At 47.6% G+C, this 19,144-nt stretch overlaps 2 protein-coding genes across 6 annotated transcripts; one reads left to right on the top strand and one right to left on the bottom strand.

Moving 5' to 3' along the window:
- Nucleotides 1-401: 401 nt before the first annotated feature.
- On the bottom strand, nucleotides 402-8,470 carry APOBR (apolipoprotein B receptor). 4 transcript variants are annotated; one of them, XM_082196879.1, is made up of 8 exons: nucleotides 6,283-8,470; nucleotides 5,016-5,206; nucleotides 4,739-4,872; nucleotides 4,564-4,618; nucleotides 4,346-4,484; nucleotides 1,920-3,376; nucleotides 1,660-1,841; nucleotides 402-1,570 (listed from the first exon to the last, which is right to left on the bottom strand). In XM_082196879.1, the coding sequence occupies exons 2-8, from the start codon at nucleotides 5,058-5,060 to the stop codon at nucleotides 1,507-1,509; spliced, it is 2,076 nt and encodes a 691-aa protein (XP_082053005.1). In that variant the 5' UTR covers nucleotides 5,061-5,206; nucleotides 6,283-8,470; the 3' UTR covers nucleotides 402-1,506. The 4 variants fall into 4 exon arrangements, with proteins under 4 accessions (XP_082053005.1, XP_082053006.1, XP_082053007.1 ...); XM_082196880.1 differs by having other exon boundaries at nucleotides 5,016-5,230; nucleotides 7,730-8,470; XM_082196881.1 differs by having other exon boundaries at nucleotides 7,730-8,470.
- CLN3 (CLN3 lysosomal/endosomal transmembrane protein, battenin) lies at nucleotides 4,701-18,527 on the top strand. 2 transcript variants are annotated; one of them, XM_082196883.1, is made up of 17 exons: nucleotides 4,701-4,824; nucleotides 8,487-8,677; nucleotides 8,796-8,881; nucleotides 8,986-9,070; nucleotides 11,042-11,144; nucleotides 12,540-12,599; nucleotides 12,692-12,771; nucleotides 13,412-13,497; nucleotides 13,877-13,949; nucleotides 14,344-14,487; nucleotides 14,598-14,728; nucleotides 15,067-15,116; nucleotides 15,623-15,691; nucleotides 15,810-15,865; nucleotides 15,994-16,087; nucleotides 16,816-16,956; nucleotides 17,783-18,527. In XM_082196883.1, the coding sequence occupies exons 3-17, from the start codon at nucleotides 8,833-8,835 to the stop codon at nucleotides 17,900-17,902; spliced, it is 1,341 nt and encodes a 446-aa protein (XP_082053009.1). In that variant the 5' UTR covers nucleotides 4,701-4,824; nucleotides 8,487-8,677; nucleotides 8,796-8,832; the 3' UTR covers nucleotides 17,903-18,527. The 2 variants fall into 2 exon arrangements, with proteins under 2 accessions (XP_082053009.1, XP_082053008.1); XM_082196882.1 differs by having other exon boundaries at nucleotides 8,980-9,070.
- The last annotated feature ends 617 nt before the right edge of the window (nucleotides 18,528-19,144 follow it).

The raw sequence follows: 19,144 nt of genomic DNA, 5'->3' as shown, positions 1-19,144 counted from the left end.
AACATAATTATTACAAAGCATCAATAAGTCACTCCAGTAACCTCTTTCCAAAGGAAATCAAACCCCCAGAGCTTCTCACTGCTCAGAGAACTGCAGTGAGTGTAACTGTTTGTTACAGAGGATTCTGGGTATTTTCTTGGGAGCATGCACTGTTCCTGACTGGTACTGGCCTGGCTAATGTATCTCACTGTTGCATTAGGTGAACAATGTACACTACCAAACTCTCCAGTAGCTGCATGTTGTAATGGAAGACTGGCAGCAGCAGGCAAGTCGTTTTAGCTCGCCTGCCTATAAGCTCCCTGTGAAACAGTATGACAACCACTGACATGGATTTATTGATTCATTTGAAAGATTTCTTGTCTACCTCTCAACGGAAGCTTTTGAAACACGGCAAAAAACAGTGCAATTAAACAATTTTTAATACCAACATTTTAAACCAGCCAGAAACTGCACATCTGACGGTGAAAACAGCAACTAAAAACAAAAGTAGAAACAACAATTAAACGTGAATAAATGAACTACATTAACTAAATTTAGTTAAATGAACTAAAGCTACCGTTTAAAAGCCAGAAAGAAAAACATCCTCTTCACTTAGTTACAAAAAAAAAATTTAAAAGTCGGGAGGACACAACCACCGAAAAGGCTCTCTCACATTTGAAAGTGGTGGCAGCCTCGATAGAGCTTCTGATGTAGATACTCCTACAGGGGTAGCCAGTGATGTCCACTGCATGCTACTGGATTACAAATGGGATCTGACCCAGCCAACATAGCAAGTGGTCAAGGGGGACAGGATCTGTTATCCATTGGCATCTGGAGGTCACCATGTTGGCTATCCCTGTCTTAATGGATTGAGCAGGAAGGAATTTTTAGGGAGGAAAGAGCTATATGAAGTATGACGTGGAGTGTTAATTCCAGATTATTGTGGGAAAGCAGTGCCTCAGCAGCGCTACAAGGCTCTAATGCAGAAGGAGCCATTGATATGAATGGCAACCAGTATCATTAGCCCCATTTTCTAGTCTTGCTCCCCCAACACACACACACCCTATGCCTTAGCCTATCACAGGGGTAAGTTCAGACATGAGAATTTTGTGGTGGTTTTCCTGATTATAACACTAGCACTCCTGCCCTGTTTTCTAACATTGCTTTCACACTGCTGTAGCTTTTCGAGCAATACGCTGGCATGCTGCACTGATTCTTTTTCACACCAGAGGGTGAGGTGTGATACAACGACAAATGTCATTGGACATGAAGCTGTTTCCCCACCCTTTCCGCACCTGCGCACTTCTGTCCCCCCATGATTCACGCATGAAAATGGCATGAGAGAACTGTATGCTGGTAGAGTACCCTCATCTCCCACAATTTTCTGCATTAACAGGGTTGCAAATGGATATCCCCCACCCCGAAAGCCATTAACATGGAAATGAGTGCAAAACTGCCCCTAGATTTCCAGAGGCGGCTTTTACGTCCAGTGAAAGCTCAAATATAATGCAGAAATCAACCCTTGGGTCACTGGGGCTTGCGCAGGCGGGTCTGAAGTTCAGCCATCATGTTGGGGTGCATAGGCCCAAACCTGGGGAGGCAAAGAGAATGAATGAGCAGAGTGAGGCAAAACTCCGAGGTTAACTCCTGGGGTGGTGGTGATAGGATATTCATATTTACCCAGAAAGCCTTGGGTTCTGCCTGCGCGGTGTTTGTGGTTGAGCTGGAGCCTCCTCAGCTACGCTTATCGTCTCTGGCTGGGTCTCCACTGGCGGTCTCTTTGTGCTGGGCGCCCGCCGGATAGAGCTCTTGCGGCGAAGCAACACCCGCTCCATTTGGTGACTTGTATCCAGGGCCGCGACCTGCACAGGAGAAGTGAATTGGTTGGCTCCAGAGTCCTGACTCCCATCATGCTCCATTTTTATTTTAGTTTTGCTTACCTTAACTGGGAACGTCCCAGCGATGGAGGTAGTGCACACCATGGGTTCTTGCTGCCGGCTGCTGTCCGTCTCTTCTGTTTGCTTTGTCTGGACTCCAGCTGCTTCCAGTACCTCTTTGTCAAGAAGACCACTAGATTCTGCCGGCCTCTCTGATCCGCCCTCCTGGTCACTCTCCTCCAGCCATTCTTCTCCTGTAAGTTCTTCTGTCTCCTTTCTCACAGGTTCCTCTACCTCCCTCTGCTGGACCCCTTCTGTCTCTTCTGCACCTGCCACTTCTTCCCACTGACCACCCCTGTTCTCTGCTATTCCCTTTGGCTCCCCATCCTGCCCTTCCAAAATCACAGCAGTTTCCCTTGGCTCCCACTGGTGGCATCTCCCTGCCTCTTCTTCCTCGTCTAGCTCCTCCTCCTGCCCTCCCTCAGTTTCTGCAGTGCCCAGCATCGTTTGCTGAATTTCTTCTTCTTCGGCTATATCTAACTCCTCCTGCAGGTTCTCTTCCACCTCTGGTTCTTCTTCCTGTTCCTGCTTAACCTCCAGCTGTTGACCATTTGCCATCTTGACCTCTTCTTCCTCCTTCCCCAGCCCCCTGTGGTGAAATCCCACAGCCCATGTCTCTCCCTCCTGCCTTTCTGCCTCTGGATCTTCTTTGTGTTCCTGCTCGACCTCCAGCTGCTCATCTTCTGCCATCTTGGTTGCCTCCTCCAGCCCTCGCTGTTGTACCTCCACAAACTGTGGCCAATCTGGTACCCTTTCCTGAATCCCCTTATACCAGAAAGTTTCTCCCAGTTCCTTTTCCTGACCACAATCAGTCTCTCTTGTGCCTTCTACTTCCTCCTTTGGCTCCCACAGATGGCTTCTCCCAGCTTCAGCTTCTCCTCTGAGCATCTCCTCCTGGTCTTCCTCAGTCTCTGCCCTGCCTGGCACTGCTTGTGGAATTCCTTCCTTTGCAACCACCATATTGGTTTCCTCCAGCAGGTCCTTTTCCATCTCTGCTTCGTTTTCCTGTTGTCTCTCAGCCTCTAGCTGCTGTCTCTCCACCATCTTGACCTCCTCCTCCACCCACCCACTGAGCTGAAACCCCACAGCCCTCACCATCCCTCTCTGCTCTTCTCCCACAGATAGTGCCCAATCTGGTGCAGTTTGCTGGATCCCGTCATACCACACAGTTCCCACTTGTTTTTCCTCCCTCTCCTCTGAAGTCTCTTCTCCCTGCCCTTGTTCCTCTGGCTGTTTGCCTTCGGGCTTCTCTGCTTCCCCATGCTGATGCTGTTCTGTATCTGCCTCTTCCTCTAGTGCCCCCTGCGGCTGAACTCCTCCTATCCAGCTGGTTCCGTCTAGCTCCTGCTGATGGAGTCCCTCAGTAGCAGTTGGCCCCTCCACATCTTTCTGTCTGATGCTGCTGATCGCAGCTGCTGTGGGGCTTGACTTTGGAGCATCAGCTGGGAATTGAGAGGACTCTGTGGGGGAGAAATTAGGAAGGTCACATTTACAGTATTTATGTATTTGGATTATGTATTTGAATTATATAGCTCCCTTTGCATAAGCCACAGGGCAGCTTACAACAAAGCAAATAGATAAAAATGCATACAACTGATGAACCAGGATCTTTCAAAAACACGTAGCAATTATCACTGAATCACAATTGCTAATAGCATTCAGGTCTCTCCTCCTCTGAACACCCACCAGAAAAGAGGAATCTTAATGGCCTCAGTTATGATGGAGTTACAAATACTAGGAGTTACTGCTGAAGAGGCTCTTTCCTGGGTCCTACACTATGAATCTCATACTGTGGTCACACAGATCTTGGTCTCTTCAGCTCTGCATTTGAGCACCCCAGAACCTAAAGATATTGGTTTCTCCCCACAAATATACACATTCCAATATTATTGTTCCACCCTGAAATTAAGGATGTTTTCTTATTGTAAAATATTTTTATTATCGTGCTTTCTTGTAAACTGCAACAAGGCTAACAAATTATCATCATCATCGTGCAAGATCTTAGAATAAAACATCATCCCCAGTAACAAAGCACCAAAAAATCTGAAGTTATACAGGACCATTAAACGTTCAGGGCACTATCAATAAAAACAATAGCAGAGAAACATCAGTGCATGCACAGTGCCCAATATAAATATATTGATTTCTCTTTCCAGGATGAGCCATGGGTCAGTAGTCCCAGTTCTGGAACCTTATTCAAATGGCATAAATTAGCCCAGGAATGTGTCAATGGGAAAGATGGAGGTTTCTCTGCTCATATGCAGACGGTTTTATCCTCAAGACTGAGCAACCACAATCGCTTCCCACACATTTATGTTTAGGATGGAGACTCCAAGCTAAATCAAACCAGGTAGCAACCCATGCCTCCTAGAAACACCCATCGAGCCCTCCACAGTGTGACTTTGGCACATTCTAGAATTTTCCATCACCTGAGAGCTTTTCCTCAGCCTTTTTCTGTCCCTCAGATCTGTTGGGGAACTTGGAAGGTTTGTGAACAGACTCTGTCGCCTGAGCATCGTGATCTGCTGCTTCTGATGCTGCCTGGATTTCCTGGTTGGCTGGGGTTATCTGAAAAAGGAAGGACCATGGTGAAGGAGAGGCGGAGCTTAAATGACTCTTTCCCCGCCTCCTCTTTTCCAGCACCTACCTCTGCGGTGAGCGAACCTTCAAAGACCTCCAGATGTCTCCTTGGAGGAATGTCCCTGCAGGGAAGAGGGGGAAAGGGTGAATCCAGCTGCTGTGGAGACCCTTCCACTCAAGAGGTAGAAAGCTCCAAGCATAAACAGCTCCCCCACTCCCACCTCAGCCAGCGGCTTCATTACCCAGAGTGTGCTGTCTCCACTTCCCCGTCATGGCTGCTGCCTCGGCTGCTCCTATCCCTTCTATGTCCTGACTCTTCTGCTCCTGGGTAAGTTTCATCTCCAAGCAGGTAAGTGGTGAAGGACGAAACATAATCCTGAAGGTGGGGTGGAGCAAGGGAGACACTGAATGCAGACGGTCTGTTGAGCAAGCCAGCAGACGCACCCACCTCCCTCCACGTAAGTCATGGGCCCTGGAGCCCACCCCAGCTTGGCTGACGACAAAAGGGGGTTTCTTTACCAGAGCCCGTTGCAGGGTCCCCAGCAGCCGTTGAAGGTGCTCCATCGGACATCTGGGTCAGGTGGAGAGGAGGTACAGCAGCTTCTCCTTTCTCCCCAGGGAGGGAAGTAACGCCGCCGTCAAAGCTTCTGACCACATCCTCCTCCTCCCCTTTGCAACTCATTGCCACAGTCCGTTCTGGCTTTGCACAACTGTTAAAAGCAGCACACCACAAACTTGATGGAAACAAGAAGCGTTGAGAGACAGTCAGGGTCAAATGCCGACTAAATCAGCCTCCAACTCAGGGGAGTGCAGAACCATAGTTGGAAAATTCAGTCCATCTTGTTCATTAACCCTCCCTTTTTTACTTTCACCCATATATCAACCCTTCTAAAAAAGAGAAAGATTCGCTCTCTCTCTTGACAATTTAGTGGCAACTTGACCTGAACCCTGTGCAATGAACTTTGACCAAAACACACCCTGGTTCTTTCCCAACTTGTGGAACAACCCACAGCAAATTTCAGGGTGAGGTTCTGATTAATTACAAAATAGAGCAGAGATCAGCGGGCCATTAACACCATTACAAGTAAGGCTGCTATTTATTCACTCATCTGTTTATTAGACCATTACGATCATGCCTTCCCATCCCAGAAAAAATACCTTTAAGGTAGCTAGCCATTGTTACAATCATAAAAATTCAGGAGGTTCGAAGGGAGGGAGAGAGAGAGAGAGAAACCAACCAACCAACCAACCAAAGGAGTATTAACAAATCAGTTCCCAAATGCCAAATGGTGACAGAATGATCCAAGGCCATAGCAGCCAAATTCAGTAGGCCTGCACGCACACCGTACATTTAAAGCTGTAGCTTTATCCTCGCAGAGCTACAGTCCTCAGCAAGCTACAGTTCCCAGGAGATGTGGGGTGTGTATGTGTGTGCGTGCTTTAAACGTATGGTGTGTATGCAGCCCCAGGTGAGGCATCTACATTTCTAGGTAAGAAAGAAATGAATGGGAAATCAGGCAACTTCCAGACTGTTGCTGTTTTGCAGGTGGGATTTAATCCCATGCCGGCAAATTCAGGTTGCGTGATTAAAGTTGAGCTAACGCTCTTTCTCAAGAAGCTCATCCGCTCCGCCAATCAAAAAGGAAGGTGATGGGGAAATGTACTCAAAAGTGTGGGATTAAAACTTGCTTGATGCAACACTGTATAATCTCCCTCCAAAGGAATCAGAGCGAATGCTCAGTCTTTGTGCAAACAGATCGGGATGAATGCTCCATAAATAGCTCACCTGGAAGTGACCTTCGGTTATTTCCTCAGAAATATGGCTCCAACATAGGATTAGACAAATAAATGGAAAAGAAGAGACTGAGAGGAAATATCTTCAAATATCTTAAGGGATGTCACATGGAAGACAGAGCAAGCTTCTTTTCTCCTGCTCTGGAGGGTAGGATTCGAACCAATGACTTCAAGTTTCAAGAAAGGAGATTCTGATTAAACAGGCAGAAAAACTCTGACAGTAAGAGCTGTCTCCCCTAGGGCGGTGGTATACTCTCCTTCCTTGGAGGTTTTTAAGCAGAGGTTGGATGGCCATCTGTCATGGATGCTTTAGCTGAGATTCCTGTATTGCAGGGGGTTGGACTAGATGACCCTTGGGCCCCTTCCAGTTCTATGATTCCATGTTTCAAAATGCAGGATAAGGCTATCAAAGGCTACTAGCCACAATGGCTATGCTCTGCCTCCACAGCTGGACATTGTGTGAAGCTTCGGCTACATACACACAGCACACTTTTAATGCAAACGACTTTCTCCAAAGAATCCAGGGAATTGTAGTTTGCTAAGGGTGCTGGGAATTGTAGCTTGGTGAGGGGTAAACTACAGTTCCAAGAATTATTGGGGGAGTCATGTGCTTTAAATGTACGGTGGGTGTGCAGCCTAGAATGCCTGAAGAGTACTAATAGTTACAGCTCCAAATCACTCACATATATCTTCTGCAGGGTTGTGTTTCCTGAGAGGAACCAGTTAAGAATAACATCTATTTCCTCTGGCCTGAGTGCAGAGAGAGAGGTCACAGATCAAGGAAGCTCTGTAAACGGCGTCCTTAAAATCAAACTCATTGTTGGTTTGTACAATATAAAGATCTGAGAGAAGACTTCTTCAATCCAGAATCTTTAAACAACTTGCAAAGGGCCATTTTCTTTAGGAATGCAGGAAGGATTCCAGCATCTAAATTAAAAAGTGGGACTTCCTTTGCAGTTGATCTGGAAAAATATGGGTGGTACAGAGATCCACAGAGCTGTAGTCTGGGAATGCCGCGCTGTCCCTCAGAGAGCAACCAAAACCCCAAATTCTGAACATAGTAGGGGATAATATTTTTTCTCTCTTTCAGAAATTTACCATGTGGAGCAAAGCTCGTCCCCTCATCAGAATATGCCCCCCTATTTATTGCCCTGGTCTGCATGAATTGCATGTGCATGAAAGGTCATGTATTTAAGCTCAGGGTAGCAAAGCACAGACAGATTTATAAATTCATGTGTATGTGACAAATTCCAGAGGGGCCGTCAGGTTTGGCTGCAATATATTGTAATGGGTTGTTCTGAAGTAATTTCAGCACCAGATTAAAAACAAAATTTCCCCAACTCCCCCTGCCCGCCCGCCCGCCATCCTGTCCTGTATTTTGTCAGAACAAAGTTGGCAACCCTACTTGGGATGACTGGGCCCCCCACGCTTTTACTTACTTTTTTAAATGTTTCTGTTCTGGAAGGTACTAAGGAGTCTGTTTTGTTTCTGGTTTACTTTGTGATTTTTCTCTGGTGCTGTGGTTTCTGCTATAATTTTAAATATATACATTCTACTGTAATTCGAGTGTTTTGAATGGTCAGGATAGAGGGATGCAAATGTTTCAAAATAAAATTCATGGCAAAACTCCGCAATTGGTCACTCCATTAAAAACATGCATGCTTTTAACAGAGCTCGTGTAGAATGCCTAATTTAAAATGATAACGAAACGATACAATACGATAATCTTTATTGTCGTTGTCCCATACAGAATAACGAAATTGAAAAAATCTACATCAGACATTTTAAAACCAACAAGCCTGCTATCCCAACTACGCCAGCCTGGTTAACCCCCTTAAAACTCTGATACCCCATAATTAAATACAATATACTCCCACAGAGACTACTTTACACTGCGTTTAAAACCAAAATCGCATTTGGATAAAAACTGTTTCTCAGGCGGCTAGTCCTAGTCTTTATAACCTGTACCTTCTTCCAGAAGGCAGAAGCTGAAAGAAATCATTACCGAACCTGTTCATACTCATCTGCAGCTACCCGATGAATAGCGTTATTGCAATAATTTTCTGACAATCACGCTCTCCCGGGAAAGGAGATTGTTGTTGTAAAGCAGCCATGTATATTGAGGGCAAATCTAGCTTCATTACACCGGCTTGTTTGCCAGCGTGTGCTTGCGTCAATGGATGGCTTTATCGGCAGGGCGCACAAGTGAGGGCACTGGGAGCAGGAAATGGCATCAAACGCGGAAGCAAAGTCAGGCGGCAACTTCAGCTTCACATGACAGCCGCTTAAGAGGAAGCTTCTTGGATCTGTTACGTCTAGATATACTGAGAGGGGCGGTGATGGCCTAAAGCTACGCGGTGATGGTCTAAGGCTCCAATTTCTTAAAGGTACAGAAAGAGAGACTGGTGTGTGCAAGAGGGAGAGGATATCTCAGTGTAGTTAAGAAGTTTCTAGGGCAGCTATGGTTTCTGTTTTTATCTATGCCCCCCCCCATTTTTGTTATAGGTAGTCGCCCCCACTACCCCATTCCGCCCTGCCTGCCATGGGACCTGCTGGGAGTCTGTGGCATCACATCCCGAGTGACTCTGAAGGTGAGTCTTCTTTGCTCCCATCTCTCACCCCCCCTTCCCATTCAACACCCCCACCCCCGTTTTCTTCTCTGACTCTGCTTCTCTTCCACCCCCTCAAGAAACAGGGGAAGATGAAGATGCCTCACCCGCTGCCGAGCCTGAGACCACCCTGGATGCCTGTAGCCAGTGGAGGAACAACGCGGGCTTCTGGTGAGGCACCCTTGGCTTTATTTCCACAGTTTTTCTAGGCTACGTAGCATGAACAAAAGCAGAACCTCCCTTCTTATTTTATTTAAAGCAGCTTCTTTGTGGCGTTATTTCTTGCACAATGACAGCTCGATTAAAGTCAGGTTTCTCTTTCTATGCATTGGTGCATTTTGCTGTATGCTCTGTTGACACTAAACGGATCAGATTTCCTTTTCTTTTGATCTCCTCCCTTGTTGCATCCTCCACATCTGAGCATATTGCAACATACTGGAGGGCTGTGTGGGGCTTGCTGTAGCCGGATTTGTACGAACTCTCACACACACACCCCTAGGGGACTGAGGGTGTGGGGATGGGCTTTCAAAAGGGACTATAGTCAAAAGCAGGGGTCAGCAAACTTTTTCAGTAGGGGGCCGGTCCACTGTCCCTCAGACCATGTGGGGGGGGCAGACTATTTTTTTTTTTTGGGGGGGGTGAACGAATTCCTATGCCCCACAAATAGCCCAGAAATGCATTTTAAATAAAAGGACACATTATAATCATGTAAAAACATGCTGATTCTTGGACCGTCCACGGGCCAAATTTAGAAGGCAATTGGGCCGGGGCCGGCCCCCAGCAGTGGCGTAGCGTGGGTTGTCAGCACCCGGGGCAAGGCAAGTAATTTGCGCCCCCTAACCCGTGGATTTGCGCCCCCTAACCCTAACCCCCAGATGTTGCGCCCGGCCCCCCCTGCACCCCCACGCTACACCACTGCTAAGGGGACAAGGAACACGCGTGGGGTGGGTGGAGAAGGATGTGGCTAATAATGCAGGAGAGGGGTCTAAGGGGACAAGGAACACGCGTGGGGTGGGTGGAGAAGGATGCTGCTAATGATGAAGGAGAGGGGTCTAAGGGGAAAAGGAGCTCGCGTGGGGTGGGTGGAGAAGGATGCTGCTAATGATGAAGGAGAGGGGTCTAAGGGGAAAAGGAGCTCGCATGGGGTGGGTGGAGAAGGAGCTTTTCGGAGAGCTGAGCGGGGAGGGGGGAGGGAAAGAGCACTGTTGCTTTAAAGGAGCCAACCGGACAGCAGCCACTTACAGCAGTGTAAGCAGCTCCTTTCCTCTCCTGCTTTGCTCCTTCTCTCCCTCTTTGCTGCTTTACACAGCTAATGGTGAATCCCCTGCAACCCAAGTCCTGCTCAGCGGATCAGCTGAGACGCTGGGAGAATTGTAATTTCCCCCTCTCCCTCATCCCGTGCCCTCCTGTCCCCAGCAGCCTTTTAAAAAACTTTTTTTACTGGTTTTCACTGCGCTCGTGGCTCAGAGCCCTCCTGTGCCCTGCCGTCCCTCTGCAGCCTCATTGCTCCGTTTAGAGAGCGCACGGACCTTTGCTAGCTGAGGCTGCAGCAGCTGTTGCTGGCTACGCAGCGCAGCGCTTTTCCCGGCTCGCTATGGTTCCCGTCTGTCCCTCCTCGCGTGTAAGCGGCTGCTGCTTGCTTTGCTGGCATGGCTCTCCTTCCCTCCCTCCTCCTCAGCTCCACCCCCTCCTCCTGGCTGTAAAGCAAGCAAAGCTAGAGCCGTGCAAAGCCCTGCAAGCAGCTCCCGGCTTTGCTGCTGCTGCTGCTGCTGCGCGGCTCTTTTCCTCCACCGACGGCGCGCTGCGCCTTGGAGAGGTTCCCGCTTCCTCGAGGGGGGCCGGCCAAACGCGCCCCCCAAAATGTTGCGCCCGGTGCGGCCGGCACCCCTGGCACCCCCCACGCTACGCCACTGGCCCCCAGGCCTTTGTTTGTCTACCCATGGTCTAAAGGCTCGATGCAGCAACCTTGCTGAAGCTAGGCAGAACTGAATCTGGATGGGAGGCAGCTTGGGAGCAAGGGACCTTATATATGCCCCCTTGAACTCTGGCCTGGATAAAAGGCAGAAAGAAATGATATGATAACACTGACTCTCCTGTCTTGCATTTCTGGGTGCTCTGACTTGCCTGCTTTCCCCTCCACAGGTTGCTAGGACTCTGCAACAACTTTGCCTATGTGGTAATGCTGAGTGCTGCCCATGATATTCTCAGCCATCAGAAGGTGCCAGCAGGCAATGGGACTGAGCCAGTGAGTATTCAAAGGAGAGGAGTACTTGAGTGTTTGTGTAGAAAACAGAGCAAGAAACAGAAAGCGAGAGAAAGTATCTGAGCCTGGATGAGAGAGATGAATAGAAAAACATCTGCGTGCCAGATCTGGTGCATTAGGGCCTACACATGCAAAGGACTGTGGACTGTGGCAGAGGGTGCATCACATGTGTGTACGAAAGATGAAAAAGGATTATTTGGATGTTGGCACTCCACTAAGGCTGGCTCTAGCACTTGATTAGCCAGGGCCTTTGGATATTTCAAAGGCCTCTTAAGATCAAACTACTCTAAGCAGAGGGGAAATTTCAGGCAAACGTGAAGGCAAACATCTCAGAGCGTTGGATCTGACTACAAACAGATTTGCTCTGTAAATTAGTGGACTAGTAAGTGGGGAAAATACAGAGCCATTCAGATATTGTACACGGCAAAGAAGGCATTGGCATGCCCTTACGCTGCTAGTGAGCATTTGCACTAATTGAAAAGATTGTGACATTACCCAGTGCTAACTAAGATGGCAGCAGTACGTAATGGCACTCTCCTCCTGGGTCCTGCAACATGACCAGGGAGCCCTATACAAACCAGCCATGCTGGTTGTTGACAGTGGTCATGGGTATGAGCCGTATGTTTCACAATGCCGTTTAGTGGTGCTAATATTGTACTGTTGAGTGTTTAGAATAGGACCAGGGAAATCTGGGGTCAAATTTTCACATAGCCATGAAGCTCATTGGGTGATCTGGAGTTAATCAGCCTAACCTACCTCCCAGAGTTGCTGTGGAGATTAATGGGGGAGGGTAAAACCATGTTACACTGTCCCTAAACTACCCATTGATGGAAAGTTTGACTAAAAACATAATAAAGAGTGTCTGAAAATCTGCAAAGGTCAAACTAGACATGACTTCTAACTGCATTTTTTGAATCCTTCAGACTTCAGACTGGTCATGTATCTTTCTTTGCAAAAAGCAGCTCCAGAGGGCCCCTAATCTTTTCCCCCTCTCCCCGTTCCAACCCCCCCCCCCAAGCTGATATGTGCCCCTATTCTAAAAATCAAGAAAATGACAAGGGAGAGAAGGGTTAAAGCTGGGTTGAGGAACCTGTGACCCTCCAGTGACCATGGTGTCTGGGGCTGCTGGGAGTTGGAGTCCAACAGCATCTGGAAGGCCACAGGTTAAACCCTGCCTCCCCTCAAACTGCAGCCCTGATTGGGATTGGGATCCAAGCACAGAACCCCAAAGTGGGTCTTGAGTCCATGGAATGCCTGACTGAATAAGTTATACTCCATACTGGAATGAGGAAAATCTTGGAAAACAGATGGTGAAATGATGGCTGATAAAATTATTCTCTCCTACATTTAACCTCTTGTGCCCAATTGCTCCCTCAGACTCTCCCCAGCGTTCCTGCAAACGCTTCTCGTTATGACTGCAACGCCATCTCCACGGGGGTAAGTGGCGGGTCCAGGGAGATGACAGGGGTAGGTTTGAGAGTGGGGCACCATCTACTGGCTCACTCCCATCTCTTTGCTGCCCCCTACAGGCCGTGCTGTTGGCTGACATCCTGCCCACCCTTCTCATCAAATTCAGCGCACCATTTTGTATCCACTTGCTCCCATATGGGTGAGTTGGCTCAGATCGCTGGAAACGTCGGCTGGGTAGATACCAAATTCCCTCGTAATGCAAGAGGGAAATTGGAACTTATTTGCATGTGCGATGGACGTACAATTTGGCAAAGTGTATTTGGAACAAAATCGTATAATCCATGGAAAATATAAGATGTTAAATTACATTATGTACATGCAGCCTTTCTGTTAACGTAGACGAAAAAATATCTTGCCTCGTTATTGTGAAGTAATATCCAAGCCAAGAGTTGCTGGGAATTATAACTGTGAGGGTCAAACCACAGAGCCCAGAATTATTTGAAGGAAGAATGAGCTATGAATGTGCTTTAAAGGTATCGTGTATAAATAGCCCTGGTAGTCACGAAGGGTTGTCTTTGTATGTGACATATGGGCAAGAGGCATAGCTGTCAACTTTCAGATTTGAAAATAAGGGATTAGCAGCCTCACCTTTCCCTGGAACAGTCTACGGGATATCTAACAATCCGGGATAGCTGAGGAAAACAGCGCTGGAATAAGAGAATTTCCCGCAAAAAAAGGGAAGGTTGACAGCTATGGCAAGAGGCTTTATGGTTAGTTCAGGCCTCATCCATTTGCCCATCTTATATCTCACCCCCCTCCCTTCACCCCACTCCTCACAGCTTGCGTGTCATCATCTGCGTCATCACGGCCTGGGGCAGTTTCCTGGTGGTGGCCTTCTCCACATGCACAATCCAAAGCCTTGCAGGTAATAACCATCTTCACGGGAGATGGGGTTGGCGGGGGTGGGGGGTGGGCAGGCAGGTAGTCCTCAAATTATGGCGGGGAAACCCAGGGAGCTTGTCCCCCTTCTTATTTATTGTTACAGCCTCTTGGCAGCTGTTTTTTCTCATGCTTCGAAGGCACAATTTGACTAAAATTGTGGGGAGCAAGAACATGAAGCTTTCAGGTTTTATATTGCACCACCCATATCTTTCCAGCTGTGATTTGAGCATATATGATCTCTTGCTTTAGAATTTCTGCCTCTTAATAGCGAGCTCCGGAGGTGAGGGCCAACAGAAAACAAGAAGGAAGCATCAGCATGTTTTGTATTGACTGGGTCTTTCTCCACCTTCTAATTGCTGTAGGTGTCGTGCTGGCCAGTATTTCATCTGGCCTGGGTGAAATAACATTCCTTGCGCTCACATCTTTCTTTGACAGGTAACTAAAGGGACACAGTGGCTGCAGGATGGAGATTTGGTAGTGGGGTCAGATGCATTACTTGCTCAGTGGGTGCGGTCTGTTTCTTTAGATTAGGGATGGGGAACCTTTTTTGTTTTTGTTTCGTTTTCACTGTGAAGGCTGGATATGCATTTAATTAAACAAACATGCATACTTATCTGATAAGGATAATAAAAATCAGAAAGGCCTGATGTATGGGGGGAGGGACAAGATTGACAGCTGGTCCAGTGTTTGGTTTGAAGCGTGAGTAGAATAAATTTGTGCAGGATTTGTCGGTTAGGTAATGATGCTAGGTCTGGGGGTGCTTTCTGGTACCCAGAAATCACCCCCATTATGACTCATGTTCTCTCGCTTCTCTTCCCACCCCTCACAGTGCCGTGGTGTCTGCCTGGTCTTCTGGAACAGGTGGGGCTGGCTTGCTAGGGGCGCTTTCATACCTTGGACTGACAGAGGCAGGCTTGAGCCCCCAGCACACCCTCCTCCTCATGACCATTGTTCCGGTCATCATGCAGGCCAGGTGAGGACTAACTCTCTCATATTAGGTATCTGCTTGTAGCAGTGGAAGTTTAAATGATCATTCAAGGCCCCTGGGCTCCTTGACCATCTTCCTCCCCGCTTTCTCTATAGTTATTCTTTTGTGCTGGCTCCACCCCCTGGGGCCCCTCGCTGTGGCTGGGGCAAGCGTCCACAGAAGTCTCGACGTTCTCCTTCCTCAACTCAGCAGCCGCTCCTTGAGAATAAAGCTACACTCCAAAACAGTAAGCAATCCCTTTACTGGTGGGTTCACCTTCCTGTGGTACCACCTGTTGCATATAAGGGACAGGTTAAGTATTTATACCCACAATGCACCTTGTTTATCTTAAGACTTTATCCCTGGGAAGAAATGCTGTCACAGCTTCTTTACCCATGATGCACTGTGCTCAAGCCAAGCACAAAAGAGTTGCTCACAGATATTACTTGTAACTCTTCATGTAATGCCTTTGGCACTTGTAATGTCCTTGGCGCATGTAATGTCCTTGGTACAGAATTTTTTCACAATTCTTCCAATAAGGTTGTTTTATGCTGTCTTGTTTCAACCGTCCTTTTCTTCCTCCAGAGGCACAAAGCCCTCAGCTCAGCCTGCAAGAAAAGGGGCAGGTGGTCAAGGTAAGAATCAGGCTCAGCATGCGGTTTTTTGGTTTTTAATATGAGAGAGGGCGTAGGGTATTTCGGAGCACATGTTTAAAGGTGTCCATATCACAGATCGTATCAGTATAAGTTTGCATGTAAATGTGTCCCTATTCTAGAGGATATCAGGGTGAATAATGTGTAAAATGGATGCGGGGAGAATGCTATTCAATTGCTAAACAAAGGCCAGGTCTCTGTTCTTCCTGGAATTTATCTGGAAGCCCTTCTCACTGATCCCAGATGTAAAAGACATCATTGTGAGTTTACACCTCATTTTCCCAGCACCCTTAACAAACCACAGTTCCCAGGATTCTTTGGGGGGGACGGACGCCTTGTTCTTTAAATGTATGGTGCAAATGTGACTCCAGTAGTAAAGGGTGCTGTTTGTGAAGCCTGCATTACTCAAGGCGACCATATACCTCTGATTGACTCATGGTTTCACGGCCTTCTCATGATGCACTAACATGTGCCTTCTCTGTTACTAGGGTCTCTTAAAATACCTCATCCCTTTAGCTGTTGTGTATTTTGCTGAATACTTCATCAACCAGGGCCTGGTGAGTAGTGTGAAAGTTGGGGATGGGTGGAGACTTCTTTACCAGGGAGCTGGAGCTAAATCTTCTGATCCATCGCCATTAACAGTCCTCCCCCACTTTTTGTCGTCTTCTTCCTCAGTTTGAACTGCTGTACTTCCATAAAGCGCCATTTACTCACGCGCAACAATATCGTTGGTGAGTGAAAGTTTGGGAGGTGAGACGAGATGGGATTTTGGAACCTCTGTCTGACTTGGGTTGGTTGGTTAGAATAGAAAAGTGCTGGGAGCTAAAACTCCTGATTCCCCCCCCCCCGCCTCCTATAGGTACCAGATGCTCTACCAGGCTGGGGTCTTTGTCTCTCGTTCCTCCGCCACCTGCATACGGATTCGGCACATATGGCTCCTTGCGGTGTTACAGGTAAAACATTCCCCTCGCCAACAGACACCTGCACGAATGATTCCTTTCTGCTCTTCCAAGACATGTTCATCCCCCCATTTCTGTTGTAATGTTGATGTTGCAATCCAAGTATTGTGATCTTTCTCTGCCAATGAACGCGTGAGGTTGTCTTATAGGGAGTCACATCCTTGGTCTATCTAGCCCAGTTCTGTAGAGTCTGCAGGGAAGCCTTGCCATCTGAGCTCCTTTCAGCTGGGGATGCCAGGGACTGAATTTGGGCCTTTGTGTTTTGCTTCTGAGGTGGAGGAATGGGGTCACTCCTCCCACCTGCTTCGTAGGTGGGGCTATGCAAATGACTTGGAGTTTGGTCTGCTTCAGTGGGAGGAGACTCCACCAGTTTGTCCCACCTGCTTTAGAAGCAAGAAAAACTAGACTTCTGTGAACCTTTTGGAGGATGATCACACATTTATTGCACTGCAAACTGTCCTTCTGGCCTAGTCTCCTGTTGTGCCTTTAAGAGCAGCAGGAAGGAGCAGGCAGTGATGCCTGCTAATGTCTGCAGAGCAGTGCTGAGTCTCTTATTTTGGTCTGTTTTGAAGTTCCCTACGCTTGTAACGTTTTCCTGTCCTGCTTATTCCCCATCACTGCCACCTTTCGCTCCTTTTCCCACAACAGAACAGCCGTATTGTTTTCTCCTCTACTTGCCAAGCTCTTGACATGCTATCTCTTTCTTCCCCTCTCCAACCTAGTGCCTGAACATGGTGTTCCTCTCGGTCGCTGTGTCCAAAATGTTTCTACCCAGCATCTATATAGTTTTCGCTCTGGTACTCTACGAGGGATTACTGGGAGGAGCTGGTTACGTGAACACTTTCCACTGCATCAGTGAAAAGGTGAGCTTGGTGGGGGTGGGGGGGAGATGGTGGCCCAATGGGGAAGAATATTAACGGAGCACCCAGGAGGGTGAGACTTCAGTCACGTGACTGAGGGCTGGAAGAAAGGCATATCACTCAGAGCTTGAGAGAGATGAGCATGAGGCCAGTTCCCTTATTTGGAGGGAGCAAGGGACAAGCAAGTGGACCTCTTTTAACCAGTTAGAGGTGTGTGTGTGTGTGTGTGTGTGTGTGTGTGTAAACACCTCTCTCCTCTTTCCCCTTCCCCTGCTCCAGCAAAGCCTTTTTGTGTTGCAGAAGACACTTGGGGGAGGGAAGCAGGAAGCAGGTGCCTGGGAAGCTCAAAAGAAAGGTTACAGTGACTAGGAAAAGATAAAGGGACCCCTGACCATCAGGTCCAGTCTTGGCCGCCTCTGGGGTTGTGGTGCTCATCTCGCTTTATTGGCCGAGGGAACCGATGTACAGCTTTCGGGTCATGTGGCCAGCATGACTAAGCCGCTTCTGGCGAACCAGAGCAGCGCACGGAAACGCCGTTTACCTTCCCGCCAGAGTGGTACCTATTTATCTACTTGCACTTTGACGTGCTTTTGAACTGCTAGGTGGGCAGGAGCTGGGACTGAGCAACGGGAGCTCACCCCGTCGCGGGGATTCGAACCGCTGACCTTCTGATCGACAAGTCCTAGGCTCTGTGGTTTAACCCACAGCGCCACCCGCGTCCCGTGACTAGGAATAGTACCTCACATTTTCAGAAGACATAGTAGAGGATCACTGACTAATATATATATATATATGTATTCTCTCTCCTCCTTCCTCTCTCTAAATGCAGAGCAAGCCGGAGCACCGTGAGTTTGCTATGGGAGTTGCTTGTATAGCTGACACGTTGGGCATATCGCTTTCAGGTGCTGTTGCTATCCCTATCCACAATCATTTCTGTCGCCTCCCTTGAGGCCTACTTCCCAGAGGGACCAACATATGCCTTGACTTACCACATGCCTGTTCCTGAATAGTACGTTTCCCAGTATGGAGGAGGGAAGGACACTGGGATGCATGTGCTTATGCCCTCCTCCTCTGGCTGTCAAAAGAGGAGAAAGGAGGCACGCGGAATTAAGGTGTCAGCTTTTGGCATTAATTTCCTCGTCTGTTTTGATTTTGGAGAGCATTTTATTTTAACTGAGCCTGAATGGGAATCTACTTTTATCCCATGTTGCAGAGCAGTGGGAGGGTTTAATCAGAGCACACAATTGCAGATGGATGGGAAATCATGTTCTGCGGTTTGTAGGGGGGAAACATGTGAACGTTGCATACAATAGGTCACACAGCACATCCTTGCGTTGGGCAGAGGGAGCAGAGGAGGAATATTTAGTGTGACACTCTTAAGTAACCAGAAGATACTGCAGAAATGAGATGTGCAGCTGCATAAGTGCATTAATAACTATAGATAAATACGGAAGGAGGGAACGAAGATTGTTAGGGTGAGATGCACGCTCAATTCAGAAAGGGGCAAGGATAATAATTTTGCACAGTGATCAATTTCTGTCTCAAGCTCAATCAATAAACCAGTCATATTTCAATTATTGCTCTGTTGTTGCCCTTATTCAAAGATATACCAATTATGGTATGGGCTGATATGTTTGGGGAATTTGTTGAGACAGTGGCCAGAAGTAGTGAGTGGAAATAGCAAAGGTGCAGATTTTGGTTCAGAACATTATCAGAAAACTTCCTAATGGGAAGAGCTTTTTGACAGTGAGAAATGCTGCCTGAGGAGGTAGTGGTGTCTTTCATTGGAAATATTTAAGTACAAGGTGGACACCCATCTGTCAGGAATGCTTAAGTTGTAAGATTCCCGCACTGAGCACAGCTGGACTAGAGGATACCCAGAGACTCTTCTAGCTCTAAAATCTCTTCCCCAGCATATACATATTTGTACAGAATGAAACATATTTTAAGTAAGGTTTCTAATCTTTGTCGTCGGGGTAGGTAACAAACAATAAAGCCACAATAATGTAGGAGTTAAAGACTGTTGGAGATGCGAGTTCAAATTCCTGCTCACCTGCAAAGCTTACTGGTGACACTGTGCGAGCCACTCTTTCTCTGCCTAACCAAACAAGTAGTGTGGTGGGGATACAGAGAGAGGGCATGTGCTATTTATGTAATTAAAAGTATTTATAAACTGCTTTAAATTTCTATG

Source organism: Podarcis vaucheri (assembly GCF_965113315.1).
Source record: "Podarcis vaucheri genome assembly, chromosome: 13".
NCBI classification, from domain to species: domain Eukaryota; kingdom Metazoa; phylum Chordata; class Lepidosauria; order Squamata; family Lacertidae; genus Podarcis; species Podarcis vaucheri.
Note: the sequence above shows the minus strand (reverse complement) of the source record. Positions and strands in the feature narration are given on the sequence as shown.